Source organism: Callithrix jacchus, chromosome 8, assembly GCF_049354715.1.
Source record: "Callithrix jacchus isolate 240 chromosome 8, calJac240_pri, whole genome shotgun sequence".
Classification (NCBI taxonomy): Eukaryota; Metazoa; Chordata; class Mammalia; order Primates; family Cebidae; genus Callithrix; species Callithrix jacchus.
In genome coordinates, this window is record NC_133509.1 from 93,178,542 (window position 1) to 93,200,950 (window position 22,409).

The 22,409-nt window shown below is 36.3% G+C and overlaps 1 protein-coding gene across 7 annotated transcripts in view; it reads left to right on the forward strand.

Moving 5' to 3' along the window:
• The window catches only part of KIAA0586 (KIAA0586 ortholog), a 123,413-nt gene extending 106,404 nt beyond the window's left edge, over nt 1-17,009 (forward strand). For 6 of the 7 annotated variants that reach the window (XM_035260629.3, XM_035260631.3, XM_035260630.3 and 3 more), the window contains 2 exons: nt 8,081-8,137; nt 16,219-17,009. In XM_035260629.3, the coding sequence (XP_035116520.1) occupies nt 8,081-8,137; nt 16,219-16,370 (209 nt within the window). In that variant the 3' untranslated portion in view covers nt 16,371-17,009. The remainder of the gene's footprint in view (nt 1-8,080; nt 8,138-16,218) is intronic. The other variant, XR_013521235.1, reaches the window with a different exon arrangement.
• The last annotated feature ends 5,400 nt before the right edge of the window (nt 17,010-22,409 follow it).

The window sequence follows — 22,409 nt, forward strand, 5'->3', positions numbered from 1 at the left end:
ATGTGGCATATATATATACCATGGAATATTATGCAGCTGTAAAAAAGGATGAGTTCATGTCCTTTGCAGGGACATGGATGAAGCTGGAAACCATCATTCTCAGCAAACTAACAGGAACAGAAAACCAAACACCGCACGTTCCCACTCATAAGTGGGAGTTGAACATTGAGAACACATGGATGCATGGACGGGAACATCACCCACCAGGACTTGGTGGGTGGTCGGGTGCTAGAGGAGGGATACATTAGGAGAAATACCGAATGTAGATGACAGGTTGATTGGTGCAGCAAACCACCATGGCATGTGTATACGTATGTAACAAACCCGCACGTTCTGCACATGTATCCCAGAGCTTGAAGTATAATAATAATAATAATAATAAAGGTGTGTGAACATGTGTGTGTCTGCAGTAGAAAAGCGGAAGTAAAGACCTATGGCTGGAAATACTTAAGATGGCATCAAACTACATATCAAATTGTTACTTTACTTCTGTTTCTCTGGCTTACCTCAGAGTTACCTTGCATAGGATGAAAGATCTAATGGAACAAAAAAGGGTCTTTGTGTTTAGCCTCAGCTTTTAGGATGGGAGGAGTCAATAGGAATAATCTGGGCAATTCAACACGTGCATACTGGGAAACCGAAGCCATATGTCATACACCACAGTATTTTTTATAGTTCCACAGGTGAAAATGAAATGAAACCAACTCCATCCTTTTCAGAAAAGATTTCTTTTAAGAAATATATTTATTTTTATTATTATAAAAGCAAAATAAACAGGATCACTTAATTACAAAATATTTTAAAATATGTGCATGACAAATGCTTGGAAAATATACCTCATTGTTTTCAGAGTGTCCCTGATGAGTTTCTTATTCATGACCTACAAATGTTGATTTCGAATTTAAGACTTTCTTGGGTATATTTTTTAATTGGGAGTAAATACAAAGGTCAGAATTACTCTTAGGTTTCTAGTAAGAAGAAATGCAATTACTTGTGAATTATTTTAAGCTACATGCTATTTACTCTCTGTTAAAATGATAAAACAAGTTACTCTATTGTGGAATATATACCCACAAAAGTCTTTCAGTAAAATGTTATTGCTAAGAGGTATCTTAAAATCTAATTGTTAGCCTTTGTTATACTTGCCAGCTCAGAATGAACAGGTACCTTTTTGTGTGATGAGCCTCACAGAGGCTATGGAAAACATGAGCACTTTCTTCTTGGGAATATAATTGCAGTGATACTGTACCACCTAGTGAAGTCAGAAAAAAAAGTTTAGGTAGAAATATACTTCTAAGAGCCTTGTGATTATTGCTTTTTGTGTCATTCTTGCCTACATTACACTAACTAGGACTTCGGAAATCCTGGAAATAATAAGTTGGATATTTTCTAATTACTGTGTCAGCATGGTCAATCATTTTCTAAATTTGCCAGTTTCCTGAAATAGCTTAGCTTATGTTCATAGCACTTTAGAGGAAGCAGAGCAAAATTAGTTTCTGTGTTCTCGTATATTTCTATTGGTGTCACAAAAGAAATGAAATATTTGTCTTTGGCAAAAAGACCTGTCCACCAAACTTCAATTAATGAATACAAGAATTAGAAATCAAAACTTTGTTTAGTCTAAGGAAAAACAATTCTTTAAACTGTAACCACATGGCTGTTTCTTGTTTGCATCAACTCTGGGTGACTGTTATTGTCTTCTGTGAATTCTCTGGGGCAGGGGCCTGACTTTGTTGAATGAGCCAATTGTTTTCATTTGTGTTGCCCATCTAGTAAGTTCCCATCTGGTTTGTATCAGACTGTTTTCACAGCCAACAACTGCTGCCTTCTCTATATCCTGACACTTCGGGGCCCCACGCTGTCAAAGCACTGCTGCGATGGCCTTGCTGGCAGGGCCTATACAGCTGTGCCTTACAGCTTGGAACTATTACCCAGAGTAATGGTAACGTAGAACTTGGACTGGCCCTTATTCCCATTGGTGTCGTGTGTACAGTGAGCAGAAACCCACCCTCTCCCTCTCTCCCCCTTGCCCCGAAACTTGCTATTGAACAGAAAATCTTTAAAGCTCTTATTTTAGGATGTAGAATGGTGGTGTTCTTATTTTCTAGTGGCTTCCTGTATTTGAAAGCTCATTTTTCATTCTTTCACTGTTTCAAAAGTTACCAGGTCTGGCCTCAGGGAAGTGAACTGGTCACTATGTCACATTTAATTTTATTTCCATATTTAGTTAGGAATGGCTAAAGATGTCAAAACCTACTGTCAAGGCTACACAGATGATACACTGTATTTTTGGTGATAATCATAAGCCACAATTTGAGAGAAGTTTTCATATTTAGGAAGGGATTCCATATCAGAAAATAGATTTTCTGTGTATAGATATAGAAGTACTTAGCTTCAAACTGCTTAGTAAATATTAGGGAGTTACTCTGCCTTCAGCTTTGCTACTTATCAAATGACATTTATAATGTTATAATAATGACCTTCTCTAACAATCTGTGACCTGTTGTAATATAGGTGAATTAGAATTATGGGCATTACTGTTGACAAAGATATAGTTAAATGTAGTTATGATGTTATTGCTTAATAGACAAACTGAAACATCAGACTTCTTTTGTACCAAAGAAAGGAATTAAATGTGAATTGATGATGTATTAAGATTTTTTTAATGCTGTAAAGATTAGTTAAAACTGGATTCTAGTCTGTGTTTTCAGTTAAATCAAGTGGCTGATTGTCGTAGAGCATGAAGTACCCTAGATAGTAAGCCTTGTGAGAGTTAAACTGCAGCAGCAACAAAAACTCACCTTCTGCTTCTGAATCATTTCAGTGCACTGGTATTTCAAGTTTCCTAGAAAATAAAATAGAAAGGGATTCATCTTTGTAGGCAGCAGCACAGCCTATGACTTAGCATAACTGTTTATTTGATATTAAAGGCTACCTAGTAATGATAGTAATTTGGCTATTTTATCATTGTAAAAAATGTTTAAAACTACAAAGGTGTCATCTTCTAATTGCTGAAACTAACCTATTGGTTTTTTCAGTTTTAACTTTTTAATGAAGAATAATATACATTCAGAAAAGTATACATATCGTAAGTGCACAGCTCAAAGAACTCTCACAAATACAGTACACTTGTGCAAGCAGTATCCAGCTCAAGAAATTGAACACTGCCAGACCCCCGAAGGCCCTCATGCTCCCTTTCAGCCACCCATCTCCACTCCTACAAGCATAAAACCACTATTCTGACTTCTAACAACCTAGATTCATTTCCTTGTTTGTACTTCACATTAATGAAATCATACAGTTTGTATGGCTTCTTCAGCAGGCAAACCTATTGTAGTTTTAAAGATTCTTTTAGTTTTTAAACTATTATGGCATGGTTTTATAAAGATTTATCTGAGAGGAATTTGTTTTAGTAGCTATTTCACAGGCTGTTCAACTAACAGGAAGTGAGTTGTAGATAAAGTTGTCTCCTAAAACATAGAGACTCAGTTCTCAACCAAATTTTAATGCTGGAATGTCCCTCTAGACATTCTTGCCCCTAAAAGGCAGGCACTCTCTCTGTCATAACACCAATAGCAATACAGTCGAGTCATTAAATGCTTTTTAATGAGCTTTAATAATTAAATGTACATTACTCAAGTTAATTGTGATTTGATTCAGGATATGTGGGTCATCTATTTTTTTAATTAACTATCAACTTCTTGGCAGTTAGATATATACTTTTATGCTGCCAGGATCCTATTTCTGAAAAAGCTATTATTTGAGAGAGTTGGTGTACCTAGTAGATATGCAGCCACTGAGTAACTTAATTTGGAGTATCTGGCTAGGTTATTTAACAAGTTCTAACTTTTAAATATATTTTAAGTACCCTAATAATTTCTTGGATTTTCTTTTAGTGAACTAAGATTAGTATAAAAATGCAGCTATCCTGAATGTTACTAATTTTAGATTTCTTCTTACTAGATTTTGTTTTAAATTTTGGACATCATCCCTTTAAAAATTTATGTTTTGTTTTGTGGGTTAAAAATTCACATTTTGGGGACTTCATCTTTATATCCTTGTTTTGCAGTTAACAGCCTTATAGTTTTATACTGTTTTCTTAGTTAATCCGTACAGAATCTGCTTAAAACAATACTATAAAGATTTACAGATATAAGTATTACTATACCAGTGACTCTTACTGAAAATAGCATTAAAGAGTCAGAAGATAAACTTTCAAGCCCAAAATAATTTTTTTAAACAGGAGCACAACCATTATAAAGCCCAAATTTCTAGTTTTTTAATACCAATTTTTATAAATTTTATTTTAGATTCAGGGGGTACACGAGTATGTTTATTACATGGATATTTTGGTATATTGCTGAATTGAGGGGATTGGGCTTCTAATGTACCCATTACCCAAATTGTGAACATTTGTACTTGATAGGTTATTTTTCAATCTGCCCCCACAAACCCGGCTTTTGGAGTTTTCATTGTCTATTATTTCTGTCCATATGTCCATGTGTACCCATTGTTTAGCTCCCATTTATAAGTGAGAATATGTGGTCATGGGTTTTCTGCTTCTGAGTTAGTTCACTTAGGCTAGCGGCCTCCAGCTCCATCTATGTTGCTGGAAAGAACATGATTTCATTCTTTTTTATGACTGTGTAGTATTCCTTGAAAAATACCAATTGTTGAAAAGCTTGTATACTGACTATAACATGGCTTACTTTCAATTGGCACCATAGATAGCAAAAGTATTTTGAATGATTATTTGAAATGAAAAGCTAAAATACTGAAATAAGGTGAGTGTTTGGAAAAGGCAGAGTGTGTACAAGTAGTGTAATACCAGTACCCCTGTGTGCCTTCAATTAAAGCTTTTTCAGCAGTATCCCTGCTTTTCCAGGCTGGAATTCTATTTCCAAATCTAAGATCACTTATTTCTTATTTTGTAGCATCTTCAAACATTTAACTAAAAGTTAAAAGTCAGCTTTTTGTGGTAAAGATAGAAATATAAATTTTATTTATAGTTAATATAGAACTCAATTTCTAGTCAGTATTGCTCATTCAAAATTTCCATAGAAAAGTTAATAGAAATTTGTAAATGAAATAATTCCAAAATTTTCCTTTTGACTTCAATACCAGTAAGTGTTATGTTTTTTCAGTTTTGATTGGCAATAAAAAGAATTGTAAGAACTGACAAACTTGAGAAGCAGTTTTCAAGTTGTGTTGACGTAGTTGTAGGCCATCTTTGCTACTTTACTCATCAACTGCCGAGCACAATACTCAGCCTTCCAATAAACCACATTAATCAAAAAGTGAGATTTATGAAGCTACTACTTATAAGTTAAAAGTAGTCAACTCTGTTATTGTGATAGTGGCTTTTTTAAAAAACAGTTAAAAGATATCACTATAGAAGTCAAGATTCTCCCTGTTTTGATTGAGGAGAGTTTTGTTTATGTTTACAATAACAGCAACAATGATATGTCATAGTTACCATTTTTGTACACTTCCTTTATGTGGCATACTCTGCTAAGATCCTTATCAGCCCACTTAGGTAGATAATAGTCTCATTACTTGCTATAAAAAGTGGTTCTTCAATCGAAGGGATCTTTGAGGTGGTATTGATACCTTTGTTTTCATGTTTATACTATATGTTCTTTGTAGATTTGAAAGGGAGCTCTATTAAGCTGGAGGGACCAAACAGTAATAATTTCTCTCCCTCTCTAACTCTTGGAAATTTAGAAACGGAGTGAGAAGTGAACATAGATAGCATGTAACCTTTAATATCATAGTAAGTACTTTTAATACATTTAAATATTTTAAAAAATTTTATCACAGTGGAGCAGGGCATAGTGGCAGATACCTGTAGTCCTAGCTACTAGGAAGGCTGAAATGGCAGGATGGCAGGATCTCTTGAGCCCAGGAGGTTAAGGCTGCAGTGAGCTATGATTGTACCACTGTGCTCCAGCCTGGGTGACAGAATGAGACCCCTACTTCTTTAAAAAACAAACAAAACCTGTATCACAGTTGGGTGTTTAATTTTGGTCTATTTGTGTATATCAAATATCTAACTTGTATTTTTCCACTCATTTTTATAAAACTATATTTTTGTAAGTTTTCTACAGTATAACTACAATAGTTTAGGGGGCCGCAGTGGCTCCGGCCAGTTGTCCTGGCGCTTGAGGAGGCGAGGCCATGAGTTCAAGGCCAACCTGAACAGCACAACAAGCCCTCATTGATTAACAAAAAATAAAAAAATAAAAAATAAACTACAATAGTTTGACATGAATGTTTATCTCCAGTGAGAATATATTGCCTGGCATAATGAAATATGCAATGCTTATAATCTTGCTCATTTAAATATCTTATACAAATTTACCCAAATTTTTAGAAAATTTTTCATTTAGAAATTGTTTTAATTTTTGTGAGTACTGAGTGGGCATATGTATTTATGGGTTACATGAGATATGTTGATACAGGCGTGCAGTGTATAATAATCACATCAGGGTAAATGGAGTATTCATCTCCTCAAGCAGTTATCCTTTTTGTTAAAAACAATCCAGTTATACTCAGTTATTTTAAAATGTACAATTAAATTATTTTTTACTATAGTAACCCTTCTGTGCTAGCAAATTACTGTCTTATTCATTCCTTTTTTTTTTTTTTTTTTTTACCTATTAACCCTTCCCACTTTCCTACCACTCTCACTGCCATTCCCAGCCTGTGGTAACTATTCTTCTACTGTCTATCTCCCTGTGTTCAATTGTTTTCTTTTCCTTTCTTTTTTTTTTTTCCAGCCTGGCATTGTTTCCCAGGCTGGTGTGCAATGGCACCATCTTGGCTCACTGCAACCTCTGCCTCCTGGGTTCAAGCCATCCTCCCACCTCACCCTCCCAAGTAGCTAGGTCCACAGGCACAAGCAACCACACCTGGCTACTTTCTGTATTTTTTGTAGAAACTGGATCTCGCCATGTTGCCCAGGCTGGTCTTGAACTCCTAAGCTCAAGCGATCCACCTGCCTCAGACTCCCAAAGTGCTTGGATTACAGGCATGAATCACCTCACGGGCCTGTTTTTATTTTTAACTCCCGCAAATAAATGAGAACCTTTAAAGTTTGTCTTTCTGTGCCTGGCTTATTTCACTTAACATAATGACCTCCAGTTCTATCCATATTGTTACAAAAGACAGGATCTCATTCTTTTTCATGGCTGAATAACACTCCATTGTGTACATGTACCACCTGAAATTTTTGTGAAATAAAAGAAGCTTGAAAGGTAACTGATTTTTATCTTAAAGAAAATTAGAAAAGAAATACTGATTATGCAACATTATAATTTTTTTTCGTATCATCCTGCCCCAAGAATTTGTTTGAAATAACAGATATAGAAGGTTGTTAATTAACTGTACTTCACGGCACAGATTAACAGCATCAAAATGAAGCCATGCCCTCGGTATCCAGGGTATCTTGTTGGCCTGAGACCTATATATGCTACAGGTTTCTCTCTTCATTTGACTTTCCAATTCTCTAGCCATAAAAAAGAGTTTTTCCTCAGCCTATTTTACCTTAATACTAAAAATTCGCTTTGGTATAATAGCTTTGGTATAATAGTGTATTGCTCTTCTGTGCTCCCTGACAGCTTTATTGGTTGTTTCCTACTGATTGTATTGAGTAATATGCCCAAGGCTGGCCTAGGAAGAAGGGAGATTCTAAACCTCTTTTTATAATTATTAAATTATTGGGTTAAGATAATCTGTGAAAACTTTTCACCTTGGAAGAAATGGCCCATGAATTTCCTTTATTTAATACAAATTTCAGATTCTCTCATGACCCTTTGCTTCCCCCTCTCCCTCATCTGTGATGCCTAAAGACAATAATCTGTTAAAGTATTTTGTATTGATAGTCATTAAAATTCAGCTGTTTAACTTCTTTCTTTACATTAAGGCCACTAGATCAGGCTTCCGTTTACCTGGTTTTATGAGAATAATGGTGGGAATACATTTGGTTTGTGTTCTTTTAGTGAATAGGAATGACTCATGATTATTTCTATGCTTAACTGATTTTCTTCTGAAAAAATAAATTTTTATTTGGTTTCACCAGGTGATATGGATCGGACACAAATTGAGCCCAATCTGTACCTCACATCTATATTTACAGGTAAGATTTTTACTTTAAAAGTTCTTGAACTTGGAGCTGTTCAGATTTTTTCATTTCCTTATTCTTTCTTTCTTAATAATAAACACAGTAGAAATACTAATAGCAATTTTTAATTCTTCTGAAATATCTGTAAATTCACCCCAGGTATAAAATAAACTCAGCTCTCCAAAAGGCATAAGTTAGGGGACAGAAAAAGAAACCTATTGTTTTGCTTTGGAAAGTTTATAAAATGATGAATTAAAAGGCTGCAGGTATGGTATTCAGAGCAATGAGGGCAGGACTCGAGATAATTCCATCTGGGGGAGGTTATTTGTTGGGACAGGACACTGCTTAAACTTTGAAGTCAGTTTTAAACAAAGTGAAGCAGCTGGAACCTGGCATAAGAAGAAACAGATCTTTCACATTAACGATTGCTTTTTAGAGGAAAAAGAATTGGAGTTGTTTTTACAGGTGCCGGAACATTTATTCCTCCTATAAGAACTGCTTTGTTTTTACCTTAAATTGTAAATTTTAAAATAAGCATTTGTCAACTCATTTGAAAAACAAAAAAGTAATAGGATTTATATGCCTAAAATATATTTTGGAATGTTATCCTTTTTAAAACATGAATAAGAAAAGAAATGTTTAATAGTGACTAATTCTAGAAAGCAGAATTAAATAAAATATTGTATACTATATACTTAACATCAAATGATAAGGCACTTCTTCATCAAGACTTGCATTTATTTTCAAACACTGGGGCTCTGATGTTGCACAACCTGTAGGACAGGGTTAAGTTGAATACAGCAGGGTAGTTTAGCAGCTGCTTACACAGGAATTGGTGCAAGAGTGGATGAGCCCAGGGTGGACAGGAAAAATGCTTCAAGTACTCAATGAAACATGGATGAAATACTGTAACATTTTCACAGACAGCTAGGAAGCAACTGCATTGCTGGAACTCAGGGCTGATTTTAAAGGCAAGATCTAGTCAGCATGAATCTAAGCGAGCTGCTAGCAAAGAGCAATCACAGACTCTCTAGGTAAAAACAAATCAATTTGGTCATGTCAAGGTCCACTATTTGCCCAGCATCCTGCTGAGGCTTTGTAGAATGCAGAGGTAAATAAGACACAGTCACTGCCCTAGTGGAGCACATATTTAACAGGAACAACAGATTTACAACTTAGTAACAATAATACAAGGTGATAAGTCACAAATACTGTGTACTTGCTATACTAGTCACTCAGAACACAAAGACTGTTAGTTCCAGAGACTGTCCATGCTCTTAAGGAATGCATTGTCTGGAAGAAATGACAGATACATAAATAATTACAGTGCAGTTTGTTAAGTGCTGCAATCAAGTTGCAGAGAATAAGACAGCCGCAATTAACAGGAGAGGAACTAATATTTCACCACTATCACTGGAAAAACAATTCAGAGAATTGAATCCTACCATTCATGACATAGCATATTACTTAAAATAAATTATAGTTTTTCTTTTACTTGTTTTTATAAATCCAACAACCAAAAGAGAAAACATAAAATTTCTTTACGGATTTTAAATATTCGTAAAGCAAAAACTTGGAATTTCAAATGTCTAAAAAGTGTATTAAGTTATGTCTCAGGAAGCTTCTAATGCATGGTCTGACTCCATGGCATGCCCAGCTTAAATTCATGCCAGGTTAAATGACATACTGCAAACCCATGAAATCAAGGAACAGTCTTTTTTATAGACCTGAAAACAGCTGTTGAAACAATTACATCATAATGACTTGACTGTGCAAATTTAAAAAGTCAAACTTTAAAGGCATCAAATTATATTTAATAGAGGTAGAAGATTTATATTTGCTTTCATGGTGATTTATTAAAATGTTATATCTTTTCTTTTAAAAAATGTAAATTTTTTATGAATGTTACCCTTTTCGCCTGTTCACAATAATCTGTGATGCTTTTTTTTAATGTTCCCAGTTAAAGAGTTCTCTTGCAAAGTTCTAAAACTGATTTAGCTTGTGTAAATGAATACTTTAAAAAGCTTTCAGCCAGGGTGGTGGCTCACACCTGTAATCCCAGCACTTTGGGAGGCAGAGGCAGGTGGGTCATGAGGTCAGGAGTTCGAGACCAGCCTGACTAACATGGTGAAACCCTGTCTTTACTAAAAGTGCAAAATTAGACAGGCATGTTGGCATGCGCCTGTAATCCCAGCTACTCAGGAGGCTGAGGCAAGAGAATCACTTGAATCCGGGAGGTGGAGTTACAGTGAGCCAAGATCACGCCACTGCACTCCAGCCTGGGCGACACCTCAAATAAAAAAAATTTTTTTCCCCAAAATGTACATTAACAAATACCTTTAGATAAGATGGTACATTTTAATGATAGAACTTCTTGATTAAAACACTGTTAACTGGAGTTTAAACTAGCATAACTATTTGGAGGCCTTCCAGAGTACACTCTCTCTTTCTCCTGTCCCTCTTTTTTCTTAATTGCGTTTCAGTGAAAAATTCTTATTTTTCCTTCTAAAGCAGATTACCTTTTGCAGCCTACCCTCAGCCTCATTGCCTCTTGGATAGTGGCTTTCCAATTACGTAAAAGTAAGGACTGATCTGTTTGATCTCTTTCTATGTTCTAGCACTGTACAAAGCACTTTGTATGTATTATCTCACTGAATCCTCATAAAAACCTCTGAAGTAGGTACTCGTATTTTTTTTAATAGTTGAGAAAAGTGGGGGTCAGATAACTTACATAACCTTTTCAGTCTCATATTATTTTTTATCCCTCTTACCCCTTACTAATTTTTTTTTTTTTTTGAGACGGAGTTTTTACTCTTGTTACCCAGGCTGGAGTGCAATGGCGTGATCTCGGCTCACCGCAACCTCCGCCTCCCGGGTTCAGGCAATTCTCCTGCCTCGGCCTCCTGAGTAGCTGGGATTACAGGCACGTGCCACCGTGCCCAGCTAATTTTTTGTATTTTTAGTAGAGATGGGGTTTCACCATGTTGACCAGGATGGTCTTGATATCTTGACCTCGTGATCCACCTGCTTGTTTCATTACTTGTCATTCATCCCATAATCCCGACAGAATGTGCGGCCAGTGAGGTTGGAGCCTTTGTTTTCTTCACTGCTTTATTCTCCAGAGTCTAGAACAGTGCCAGGCACAGTTGATATTTTGTTGGACAGATGGATGAACTCAGCTCTGCCCTGTTCCAGAATCCATTCTCTTATCCCCTCTGCCTTCTACTGCTTCCCATACAGAAGCCTCACTCTAGCAGTCTGGCTGGGGCCATTCCTAAGTGACCTAATTTGGACCCTCATCTTGACCTGTCATAAAGGGGCTTGTGCTTCAAACTTCATCACCGCTCCTCTTCTCAGCTGCTCCTATCATTCATTACATAGCAGAACTTAAATGGAATTACCCTCAACTACTTTTAAAAGTAATAATTTTTATGTGGGTAATTAAGGTATTTGGTTTAGTGCGTTGTAGTCTCAGCTTAACAATGATTAATTAATTTGGTGAATTATACTAGGCTTTCTTTTTTGAAAACCATCCTTAACCTTGTGTGACTCTTTACTGTTCTAGGAATCTTCTTATTTTTCTCTCTGATACTTCCTTTTGTTTTCCTTTATTCATCTTTCCTTACTCTTCCCCACATTTTTGTCATTATTGCTATTCTGTCTACTTTTTCTCCCTAGTTGATTGCAATTCTCATTGCTCCATTATATTTGTGTAGATGACTGCTAATTCTATATTTCTAAAACTGCGTCACAGCCTTCAATCTTTGACTCTAGTTGCCTCCTGGAGAAGTCCATTCACACATCTTGCAGGCGTTCAGATTCATTAGGTGGATAGCTGGTTCCAGTACCTTCCCATCTCCTTGTACTTCAATAGCCCCCAAGTTTGTTATGTTCTTATTACTGGCTAGTCAATCAACCAAATCTGTCATTTCAGAGTGAAACTTGATTCTTTATAAGTACTAAGTCTCCATCCAAAATATCTTGGATCATCCAAGGATCATTAGATCTTCCATTGATGATTTTTATAGATCACTCTCCTCTCTCCTTATTTTCTAAAGAGCTATTAGAATGATTTCTCCTTATTGTCTAAAGAGCTATTAGAATAGATCTTCCATGGACAATTTTTATAGATCCCTTTTCTCTCTCCTTATTTTCTAAAGAGCTATTAGAATGATTTTTACCTTTTTTTAAAAACTTTTATTTTAGGTTCGGGGGTACATATGAAGAATGTTTCTTGTATAGGTAAACTTGGGCCATGGGGGTTTGTTGTACAGATTATTTCATCACCCATTTATTAAGCTGAATACCCAATAGTTATTTTTTTCTGCTCCTCTTTTTCCTCTCACCCTCCAACCTCAAGTAGATCCCAGTTTTTATTGTTCCCTTCTATGTGTTCATGAGTTCTCATCATTTAGCTCCTACATATAAGTGAGAACGTGCAATATTTGGTTTTCTGTTCCTGCATTCGTTTGCTAAGGATGATAGCTTCCAGTTTTATCCATGTTCCTGCAAAAGACATGATCTTGTTCTTTTTTATGGCTGCATAGTATTCAATGGTAAACATGTACCACATTTTCTTTATCCAATTTGTCATTCATGGGCATTTGGGTTGATTCCATGCCTTTGCTCTTGTGAAAAGTGCTGCAGTGAACATCTGCCTACATGTGTCTTTATGGTAGAATGATTCACATTCCACTGAGTATATACCTAGTAAGGGAACTGCTGAGTCGAATGGTAGTTCTGCTTTTAGCTCTTTTAAGGAATCACCATACTACTTTCCACAATGGTTGAACTAATTTACACTCCTACCAAGTGAGTAAGTGCTCCCTTTTCTCCACAACCTCATCAGCATCTATTATTTTTTAGCTTGTTAATAATAGCTATTCTGACTGGTGTGAGATGGGACCTCATTGTGGTTTTGGCTTGCATTTCTCTAATAAGTAGTAATGTTGAGCTTTTATTCATTTGCTTGCTGGCCCCACGTATGTCTTCTTTTGAAAGGTGTTTTTTCATGTTTTTTGGGGTTTTCTCTTGTAAATTTGTTTAAGTTCCTTATAGATGCTGGATATTAGACCATACATTTGCTCAAATTACTCCTCTGCTCAAAATCTTTTGTGACCCTTTACTGCTTTTACCAGGCTTGTCCCTGGCCTTCCTTTACAGCCTCATCTCACCATTCCTCCTATCCAAACAATATTTGATACCAGAATACTCAGAGTTCTCTTAACATATTAACTTTATTTTGTTGTTCTCTTTTCCTTCATTGCCTTCTCATCATCTTTTCAGTCCCAACTCAATGGCCACCTTCCACCTCATAGGAAACAAGTATTCCTATACATGTTTATTTTCTCTATTAAGTGATGAACTTCTTGAGGATAAGGACTCTGTCTTCTTCATCTGCATATGCTTTTAGCTCCATACATAGAGAAGAGTCATATAGATGTTTAGTTTGTGCATATATGCTTTGGAGAAGCCCATTTTAACATCTCTGGGCCGCAATTCCCTTGTCTGTTTCCCAGAATTACTGTTAGGATCAGATAATGTGATGAGGAAAAGGTATTTACAAAAGCTGAATTGTTACATAAGTATAAGGCAGTAACTGCAAGAAATGCTTGTAGTGATTGAATTCAGTATGTTCCTTGAGACTTGGAAACTTCTAGGAGATCCCCCCAGCCCTAAAAATTTGTAACTAAAGGTTGTTAACTCTTATTACAACGTTGAGCAGTGTAATCAGTAATTTTATGCACAAAGTAGAAAATGAAGGTATATACAAAGCGGTTTTGTGAAATTAAATAACAGAGAAAAGAAGAGTATTTGGTATCACTGTCCTTTTTGGCAGATGTATAACTCAAGGAAAGGAGTTTTTCTTAAGAATAATTAGGAGAAGGTAACATTAAGTTATTGTATGAGTGGAAAATTAATTTGCTCTAGGACTTAGTTATATTCAGTGTCAGTTTTTACTTTGTTGATGAGGTAAGCTGCTTCCATCGGTTATTTTGTATATTCTGCATCATGGCTGTGTAAAATACAAGAATATTTAAATATTATATATTATTAATGCTTATCCTATACTCATTTTTAAGGCCAGTCATGGTGGCTCACATTGTAATGCCAGCACTTTGGAAGGCTGAAGTAGGAGGATCACTTGAGACCAAGGAGTTTGAGAGCAGCCAGGGTAACATACGGAGACCGTCCCGCTACAAAAAATTTTTTTTAATTAGCCAGAGACGGTGGCACATACCTGTGGTCCTAACTACTTGGGAGGCTGAGGTGGAAGGATCGCTTGAGCCTGGGAGGTTAATACTGCAGTGAGCCACGATCATGCCGTTGCACTCCAGCCTAGGTGACAGAGCAAGACCCTGTCTCGAAACAAACAAACAAACAAAAATTAAAAATGTAGTTCTTAGTGTCTATTCATTTTTCTTATATCCTGACAAACTGAAAAGACTCAAGTTTTTTCCTATTTATTTAAATTAATGTAAGACTTGCTTTCTTTTTAAATACTATGGTATTATATAGTTTGTGATATTGCTGTAATGGTGCCAAATCTTATTTTCCTCTCCCTTTTCATAAAAAAAAAATGAAATTGATACAAGTAACAAAAAGGAATGATATAGTATTTAAAATTGTCTTTTAAAAATTTCCTTATATGAAAGGAATTTGCCTTTTACAAGTATTCTGATCTTGAACAGCTGTGATTGAGTCATCATTAAAATCTCCAGAACTGTCTAATTGTACTGTGGCTCCTATAAACATTTAATGAAAATTCGACTTTATTACTGTGGAAACTACTTGAAAAACATAAAGGGATTTTAGAAAAATTACTGTGACTCTTGTCTGAAATATGTCTTTAAGATTGTTTAAGATAATTTATTTTTAAGGTATTTATTATTCTTACATCTATGGTAAATCCATGAAATTTAAAATGAGGATTTTTGTTTTTTGTTTTAAATAATACCAAGTTGATGGTCTTTATATTCTTGGGCATTGTGCTTTAAACTAGAGGGGTGAATTTGAGTGTGGGCAGATAGATACACTTATGTAGTCAACTTTGAATTTTTTACATATTAATGAATTATTTATCCCAAACTGCCTCCCCTCTGCCACGAGCAAGCTTTCATATTAGACATTATAATATTGCTCTCATTCCATGGAGTGGGAATTTTTTTCCATATTTTATTAAATATGGAAGAGATAATATCTACAGTAGAGAGAAAAATCTATTTTACAGAGAAAAATGCTTTCCAAAGTTAAGTGTCAATATTTGGATGACCACTGCAATATGTTTTTCCTCTGACATTGCTAACCTTATATCACTTCTGTTAACTAATAGCATTGCCCCCTTAGGCACTCCGTAAATCATTATTACTGACATGCTCCTGAGTTTAAGGGTCCATTTTTTTAGGAATAGGAGGAAGAGCAAAGTGCCTTGGCAACCTTTGACTTCAAATGCCTTTGACACGGCTCATATCTTACCTCTTTAAAAAAAAAAAACCCCTTCTTGCTCTAACTAACCACAAATCTTTAATTTCAGGCTATTACAGTATTTTATTACTCTTCTAGCTATTTACTTAATGGTAACAGTAGTAATACTGGCAATCTTTTAGTGGAAATGAGAGCGCTTAGTATTTGAGCACTTACTGAGTGCTAAGTTCTGTTATTGAGCTCTTCACTGCAGTTATTTTATCCTCACTATACTATGCAAGGTAGGTACTATTATCCCATTTAACATATGGTAAACTGAAATTTCGAGTGGTAAAATAACATGCTGACAGTCACACCGCCAGTAAGAAGTTAAGTCTGGATTTCAGAGACTAGGCCCTCAACTCTACTTGATCTTACTTAGCATTTATCATCTATATCACAACTTTTAGCTTGTATACTCTTGAAATGTTCTCTCTGACTGATTAGGAGTGAGGGTAGAAAAGAGGAAGCTATATTTTATCTCTCTGACAATTTCTGAGCACGTTAGGACAAGAGATTCCCTTGTATGCTGTCCTTATTTGGATCCCCCCCATATTATTTCACAAAGTGTAAAAGCATGTAAATACTTAGGATATGCTGTTGAGAGCTGAATGAGCTTCTTCTTTGTGCAGGTGGGAAAGCAGTGCCACTCTCTGCTTCACAGATGCCCCCTGCCAAGATGTCCGTGACGCTGCCCTCGGTGAACCTCAAGGATTGCTCTCAGTCTCCAAGCATCAGCACAATGCAGGGGGACATGGAGTCTTCAGGGCCAGATAACTTCTGAACGGGAAGAAAGAGCCAGCATACTGTTTATGCCACCGGTTTTAAAGTCGTTTTACCTTGGCTTAAAACCATCTCTCAGACTGTTTGGTTTCTGAGCATATTCTGAAAAAACATTTCCAATTTTTTAAATAAAACAAAAAGCATAATTTGGATATTTAAAGTTTTTAAATAAAATAAGTTAACAGAAGTCTGTGAGTTGTTTCTTAGAATTCTGAGATAGCATACAATAGTGGAGAGGGCATGGCTTCTGACATCTAAGAATCTAATTTATAGCTATAATTATCTCTATGTATTTATAAAATTATGTAGCTCAAGGTTACTTATTCTAACACTTTTATAACAGCAAATAATTAGAAAAAAATAAAATGTCTATCAATAATAGACTGGTTTTAAAGTGATGGTACATCAGCACAATGGGATACTATGTAATATAAAAAATATTTAAAGTTTATGTATTGATAGGGAATAATCTCTGAGATGCACTGTTAAAGTGAAAAAAGCCATGTGCAAAATAGTGTGTGAACTATGCAATTGTTTAAATTATTTAAAATGGGGTGGGGAGGAATTCAAATATATGGTATGTACACATATTCTTTCATGTATTTGCTTGTAAATATATTAAATAAACAAGAAACTGCTATGTTTGTCTCCAGGGAGAATTGTTGGCTGGGTGAAAGGAGAGGCTAAGTGACAGGAATCAAGGATAATTGTGGTTACTATGTATTTGAACTTCAGTTGTGATAGAAAATATCAGTGAAATTAATTTTTATGTGCCTTATGTATACCATATAAACCTTAATAAACCTGTGAAACAGGTAACTCTATTACCTTTTGCAACATAAATACATAAAATTAAAAGAAAATAAAAAGCATTGCTTTTTAATCAGATACGTGTAGATTCTAATGCCAGTTTCTGTAGACACTTGCTCTGTGATAGGGGCCAAAGAAGCCCCTTTTTATTATCTGTTTCAGATTAATGGGCTTAATGCTTATTTTTGCAGAATAATGGGCATTAGTGAATGTGTGTGGAGATGGGGAGGCAGTGCCCAGCACAGTGCTTGATACCATGTAAGTGCTCAATAAATGGTAGTGTCCTTATTATCTTGAGGGATTTCAGCACTGTATAGTAGAGGGTATAAGCACATGAAAAGAAAGGCAGCCTAGCACTACTGAAAAAAATTCACCTCCCAGAAAAATCATTTTCTGTCACAGCTGAATTTCAAACACACAATAATAACCATCATCCTTGACTTTTTCAGCATTTTTATAGGTTACTAAGTGGGTCTCAGCACTGGCAGCATATTAGAACCTCTGGGAGCTTTAAAAAATATTAATGCCTGGGCCTTGTACCAGGGATTTCAATTTAATTGATCTTGGATGGGGTCCAGGCATTAGTATTTAAAAAAAAAAAAAAAGACCTTTTCAGGTAATTTTAATGGGTACTCAAGGCTGAGAATTACTGAAGAGCAATTTAGAATTTCTTAAACTTCTGGTAGGGTCCATTGCCTGGGGATTTTTTTTCTCACTGAACATAGAAGCTGCAAGAATGAATCTATGGAAACTCAGAAACGTGTTAGTCTTCCACATGCATTTCCTTACAGCTACTCTCAGGTATGTGGTGACTGACATGTTTTAGGTTTAGAAACTTTAGAACTCATTTTCTTTGCTATGGCCCTTTGGACAGTTCTGCTTATAATAGTTTCTTTTAAACAAGTAGAAGAAAAATGCTGCTCTGTGGATTTTAATTTGTTTTTGATATTCATCTACAAGTCTCCAGATGAGGTGAAAGCTGGGGAAACGTTGCTCGGGGCTGCTTCATTTTAAACATGACACCCTACCTCGCAACATTGGTTTCCGGTTTTCAGAGTTTTTTTCTGTTTGGGAAAGATTTTAGCAAAATCTTAGTTTAGCAAAAGTGTTTTTTATTTAAAGGCGTTGGTAGTTTTTTCCTCCTAACCATAGAAAGCCTGCCTTTTCTAACTTTAGAAATGTAATCTTGAATTTATTCTACTCTTTGTGCACTTGAACTTTTGTTTTAAAAAAAGTTAGTGTCCATTCATTAGTATTTTGTTTTATAGGATTATTTCTGTTCAGGGTTACTCCTGTACACATTACTCTGCCAACCACTTCAAATCCTTTTGGAATAAGACTATGTATGGAAAAATAAACTAAATGACACTTTTGACTTTATAAGTTTTAAAATTTTTATTTTACATATAATTTTACAATTTCCAACTTCTGGAATAGACTATTTATGAGACATGCTATTAAGAGGTAGACGATCAATATCAAGGCTGTTAATATTGCTGGGCTATGACTGGGCACGGTGGCTCTTGCCTGTAATCCCGACACTTTGGGAGGCCAAAGGTGGATCACTTGAGCTCAGGAGTTTGCGACCAGCCTGGGCAACATGGCAAAACCCATCTCTACCAAAAATACAAAATATTAGCTGGGCATGGTTGCACATACCTGTAGTCCCAGCTACTCAAGAGGATGAGGTGAGAGGATCACTTGAGCCCCCAGATGTCAAGGCTGCAATGACCCATGGTTGTGCCACTGAACTCCAACCTGTGTGACAAAATGAGAAAGTCTCTACAAAAAAAAAAAAATTGCTGAGCTAACATGCCTTAACACTAGAGTAACATGTATTTAAAATGTCCCTTCCAGTTGGGCATGGTGGCTTACACCTGTAATCCCAGCACTTTGGGAGACTGAGACGGGCATATCACTCTAAGTCAGGAGTTCACGACCAGCCTGGCCAACACGGCAAAACCCTGTCTCTACTAAAAATTCAAAAATAAGCCGGGCATGGTGGCATGCGCCTGTAATCCCAGCTACTTGGGAGGCTGAGGCAGGAAAATTGCTTTAACCCGGGAGGCAGAAGTGGCAGTGACCTGAGATTGAGCCACTTTACTCCAGCCTGGGCAACAGAGTGAGACTCTGTCTCAAAATAATAATAATAAAATAAAATGTTTCTTTGGTTTAAATCCTAAATTCACACTTTGTATACTTTAATCGAATGTTGAGTAAATATTTTTATTCTTAGAAGATTATTTCAGTTTGTTTCTTATTACTTAGAGATTTCTGGTTTCTTAATAACTTTTAAAAATGCTGAACATATATCATTAGATCTTTTATTGTTTTTCTATTAACTCAAAACATTTTAAAATGCATAAAACAAAAATAGCATTTTGAAGTTCATAGTGTATTACCATCCCCAATCAAAAAATAATTCTATAACTGGCTGGGCGCAGTGGTTCATGCATGTAATCTGTAATCCCAGCACTTTGCGAGGCTGAGGTGGGTGGGCCGCCTGAGGTCAGGAGTTCAAGACCAGCTTGGCCAACATGGTGAAACCTCATCTCTACTAAAAATACAAAAGTTAGCCAGGCATGGTGGTGTGTGCCTGTAGTCCCAGCTACTTGGGAGGCTGAGACAGGAGAGTTGCTTTAGCCTGGGAGGGAGAGGTTGCAGTGAGCCGAAATCACGCTACTGCACTCCAACCTGGATGACAGAGCGAGACTCCATCTCAAAAATAATAATTATTATATAATTGAAATATATTTATCTTTTAAAAGATGTCCTGATGCTGTGGTATTTCCTTATATATAAGTAACTTGAACAATAATGGGGAGTACAATCCTTAATATTTCTGTGATGTTACTGAGAAGAAACTTGCTGAAGCATTCTTTTCTGTCATATATCCATATGTGCATCTCTTTAACAAACATGAAGTATGAAGGACAGGGGGTATACAGTGTGGCATGGATCCTCAGGGAGAGAGGCTGGGCAGTCACATCAGGATTTGTCATTCCCGCTTTTGGTCATAATGCCTCTCCTGGAAGACAGATTAACCACAGGAAATTCTGTCTCTCCCTAATATGGAGTCATCATTTGATCATCAAAATCAATTGCACAGTAGTTTTGAAGATTCTATTAGAAATGCAATAGAGAAAAGCAATTTTTCTAGTGAGAAATCTGATAATTATAGTTTAGGGAATTTCATGAAGGCAGTTTTAAAATTTGACCTGGGTAGGATGGGGGGTAGATCTCAAGTGTCAGACCATCCAGCCTTTGAGAGTCATAGCCTGTGTCTGTATTTTTTTTTAAATATTTTTTTCTTCTTATCCTGAAATGTTTACCTAGAAACAATAGGAAATATTAGCCAGAGTACAGATGCCCCCTTATGGAGGACTGTAAATAATTGTAAAGCTATTTGATGGTCCGCTAATTACCAAGTCAGCAAGCAAATCAGAGCTTTTTTTCTGGGTCTTTATAGTATGAATGGTCACATTTATAATTTATAATTTTAGCCATAGTGAGGAATAAGTTATTGATACATCTCTGGAACTCAGGGACCCTAACAAAGTTAAAAACCCTCAAGCAGTTCAATAGACTCCTGCCTTCTCCTGGGAGGTCACTCCTATGAGACTTCTGAAGAGACCCAAATGGTGAGACTGAACAAGACTTAAAATCTTCAAAGGAGCTGGTAAGGAGTCTATGTACCAGGAATACATGCTCACCAGGAATAGTTCTCAGTATCCATAGAGGTCACAGATACAAAACAGGCCCACTGGCCCCATAATTAATATGATATATATGTAAAGAGTTATAAGTGTATGTCTTTTTCCCAGAATTATGATGACAAACAGTGATAACTATTTCAGTTGGCATCGTGTATCCTGCTTTTCCTGAACATGGGCTTTTTTATTTTTTACAAGGTGTTACATTATGAGTAAATACGTAAATTGTAACATAAGGGGTATTTCTACCATCAGGATAGTTGTATGGGATTGCTTGTCAAGCTTGGTAAGTATTTTTATTTCCTTTAGTCATATTCCCCAATAGTTGGATGGGTTATAAAAGTACCATGGACACTCGGGATAATTTTAAAATGTGATGGGGTTGACTTTTCTCTCCAGATAAAATATTCACTGTGTCTAGTTCTATATAATTATAACAACAGCCTGAGTAGCTGAGTCTAGAGATATTTGTTGTATGCTCTAAAATATATAGAAGATGTTCAGCTTTTCAACTTGATGATGTTGTTTGCTAGCATTAAGCAGAGGTATTCCCATGATTTGAGTGATGCCTGGAGTTGGAAATGGATAACAGGTCCAGCAGGAGGCAGGTTAGCAGATGAAGCTATGGTCTCTCATTCTTGAAAACAAGGTAAGGCTGGGCACCGTGGCTCATGCCTGTAATCCCAGCACTTTGGGAGGTTGAGGTGGGTGGATCACAAGATCAGGAGTTCAAGACCAGCCTGGCCAACATGGTGAAACTCCATCTCTACTACAAATATAAAAATTAGCTGGGCATGGTGCCTCGTGCCTGTAATCCCAGCTACTTGGGAGGCTGAGGCAGGAGAATTGCTTGAACCAGGACCTGGGAGGTGGAGGTTGCAGTGAGCCAAGATTGGGTCACTGGACTCCAGCTTGGGCTGCAGAGCAAGATTCCATCTCAAAAAAAGAAAGAAAGAAAGAAAAAACCCAACAAAGTAGAGGAAATGTATTTTGCTTCAAAAAAAGAAGGGGGAAAATGAAGAAAAGTAGAGTCATAGAAAAGGAAAGCAATAGCTTTTAGTTACGCACAGCAATTTTACAAGGAAGTAAGTTCATTTGATTGGGCCTAACAAAAAGATCTATCTGTTTTAGTTTCATTGCCTCGGGTGGAATTCGCACTTACAACGTTGTCTGCTTGATCTAAAGATTTCAGGTAAGCTGTTTGTGCCTTGAAAACATCAGTTTCTGGAGGCTTTTTGGTTAGCCTCAATTTGTGGTCACTCATGGGAGTAGAAGTCTTAATTGAAAGTTCATTTTCATTTTGACACATGTAACTATGGGCCAATTGTAGCTCTTGTCAAGAGGACCTGAAGTGGCTCCTTCCAATAACGTTCTAATGCATTTTTGTGTCTGTGTCAATTAGCAGCTTAAAACAATCATTTATTTACTCATGATTCTGGGGATGAGCAATTTGGGCTGGGCTCAACTAGGACAGCTTTGCTTTGCTCCACATGATGTTTTCTGACCCTCACACATGC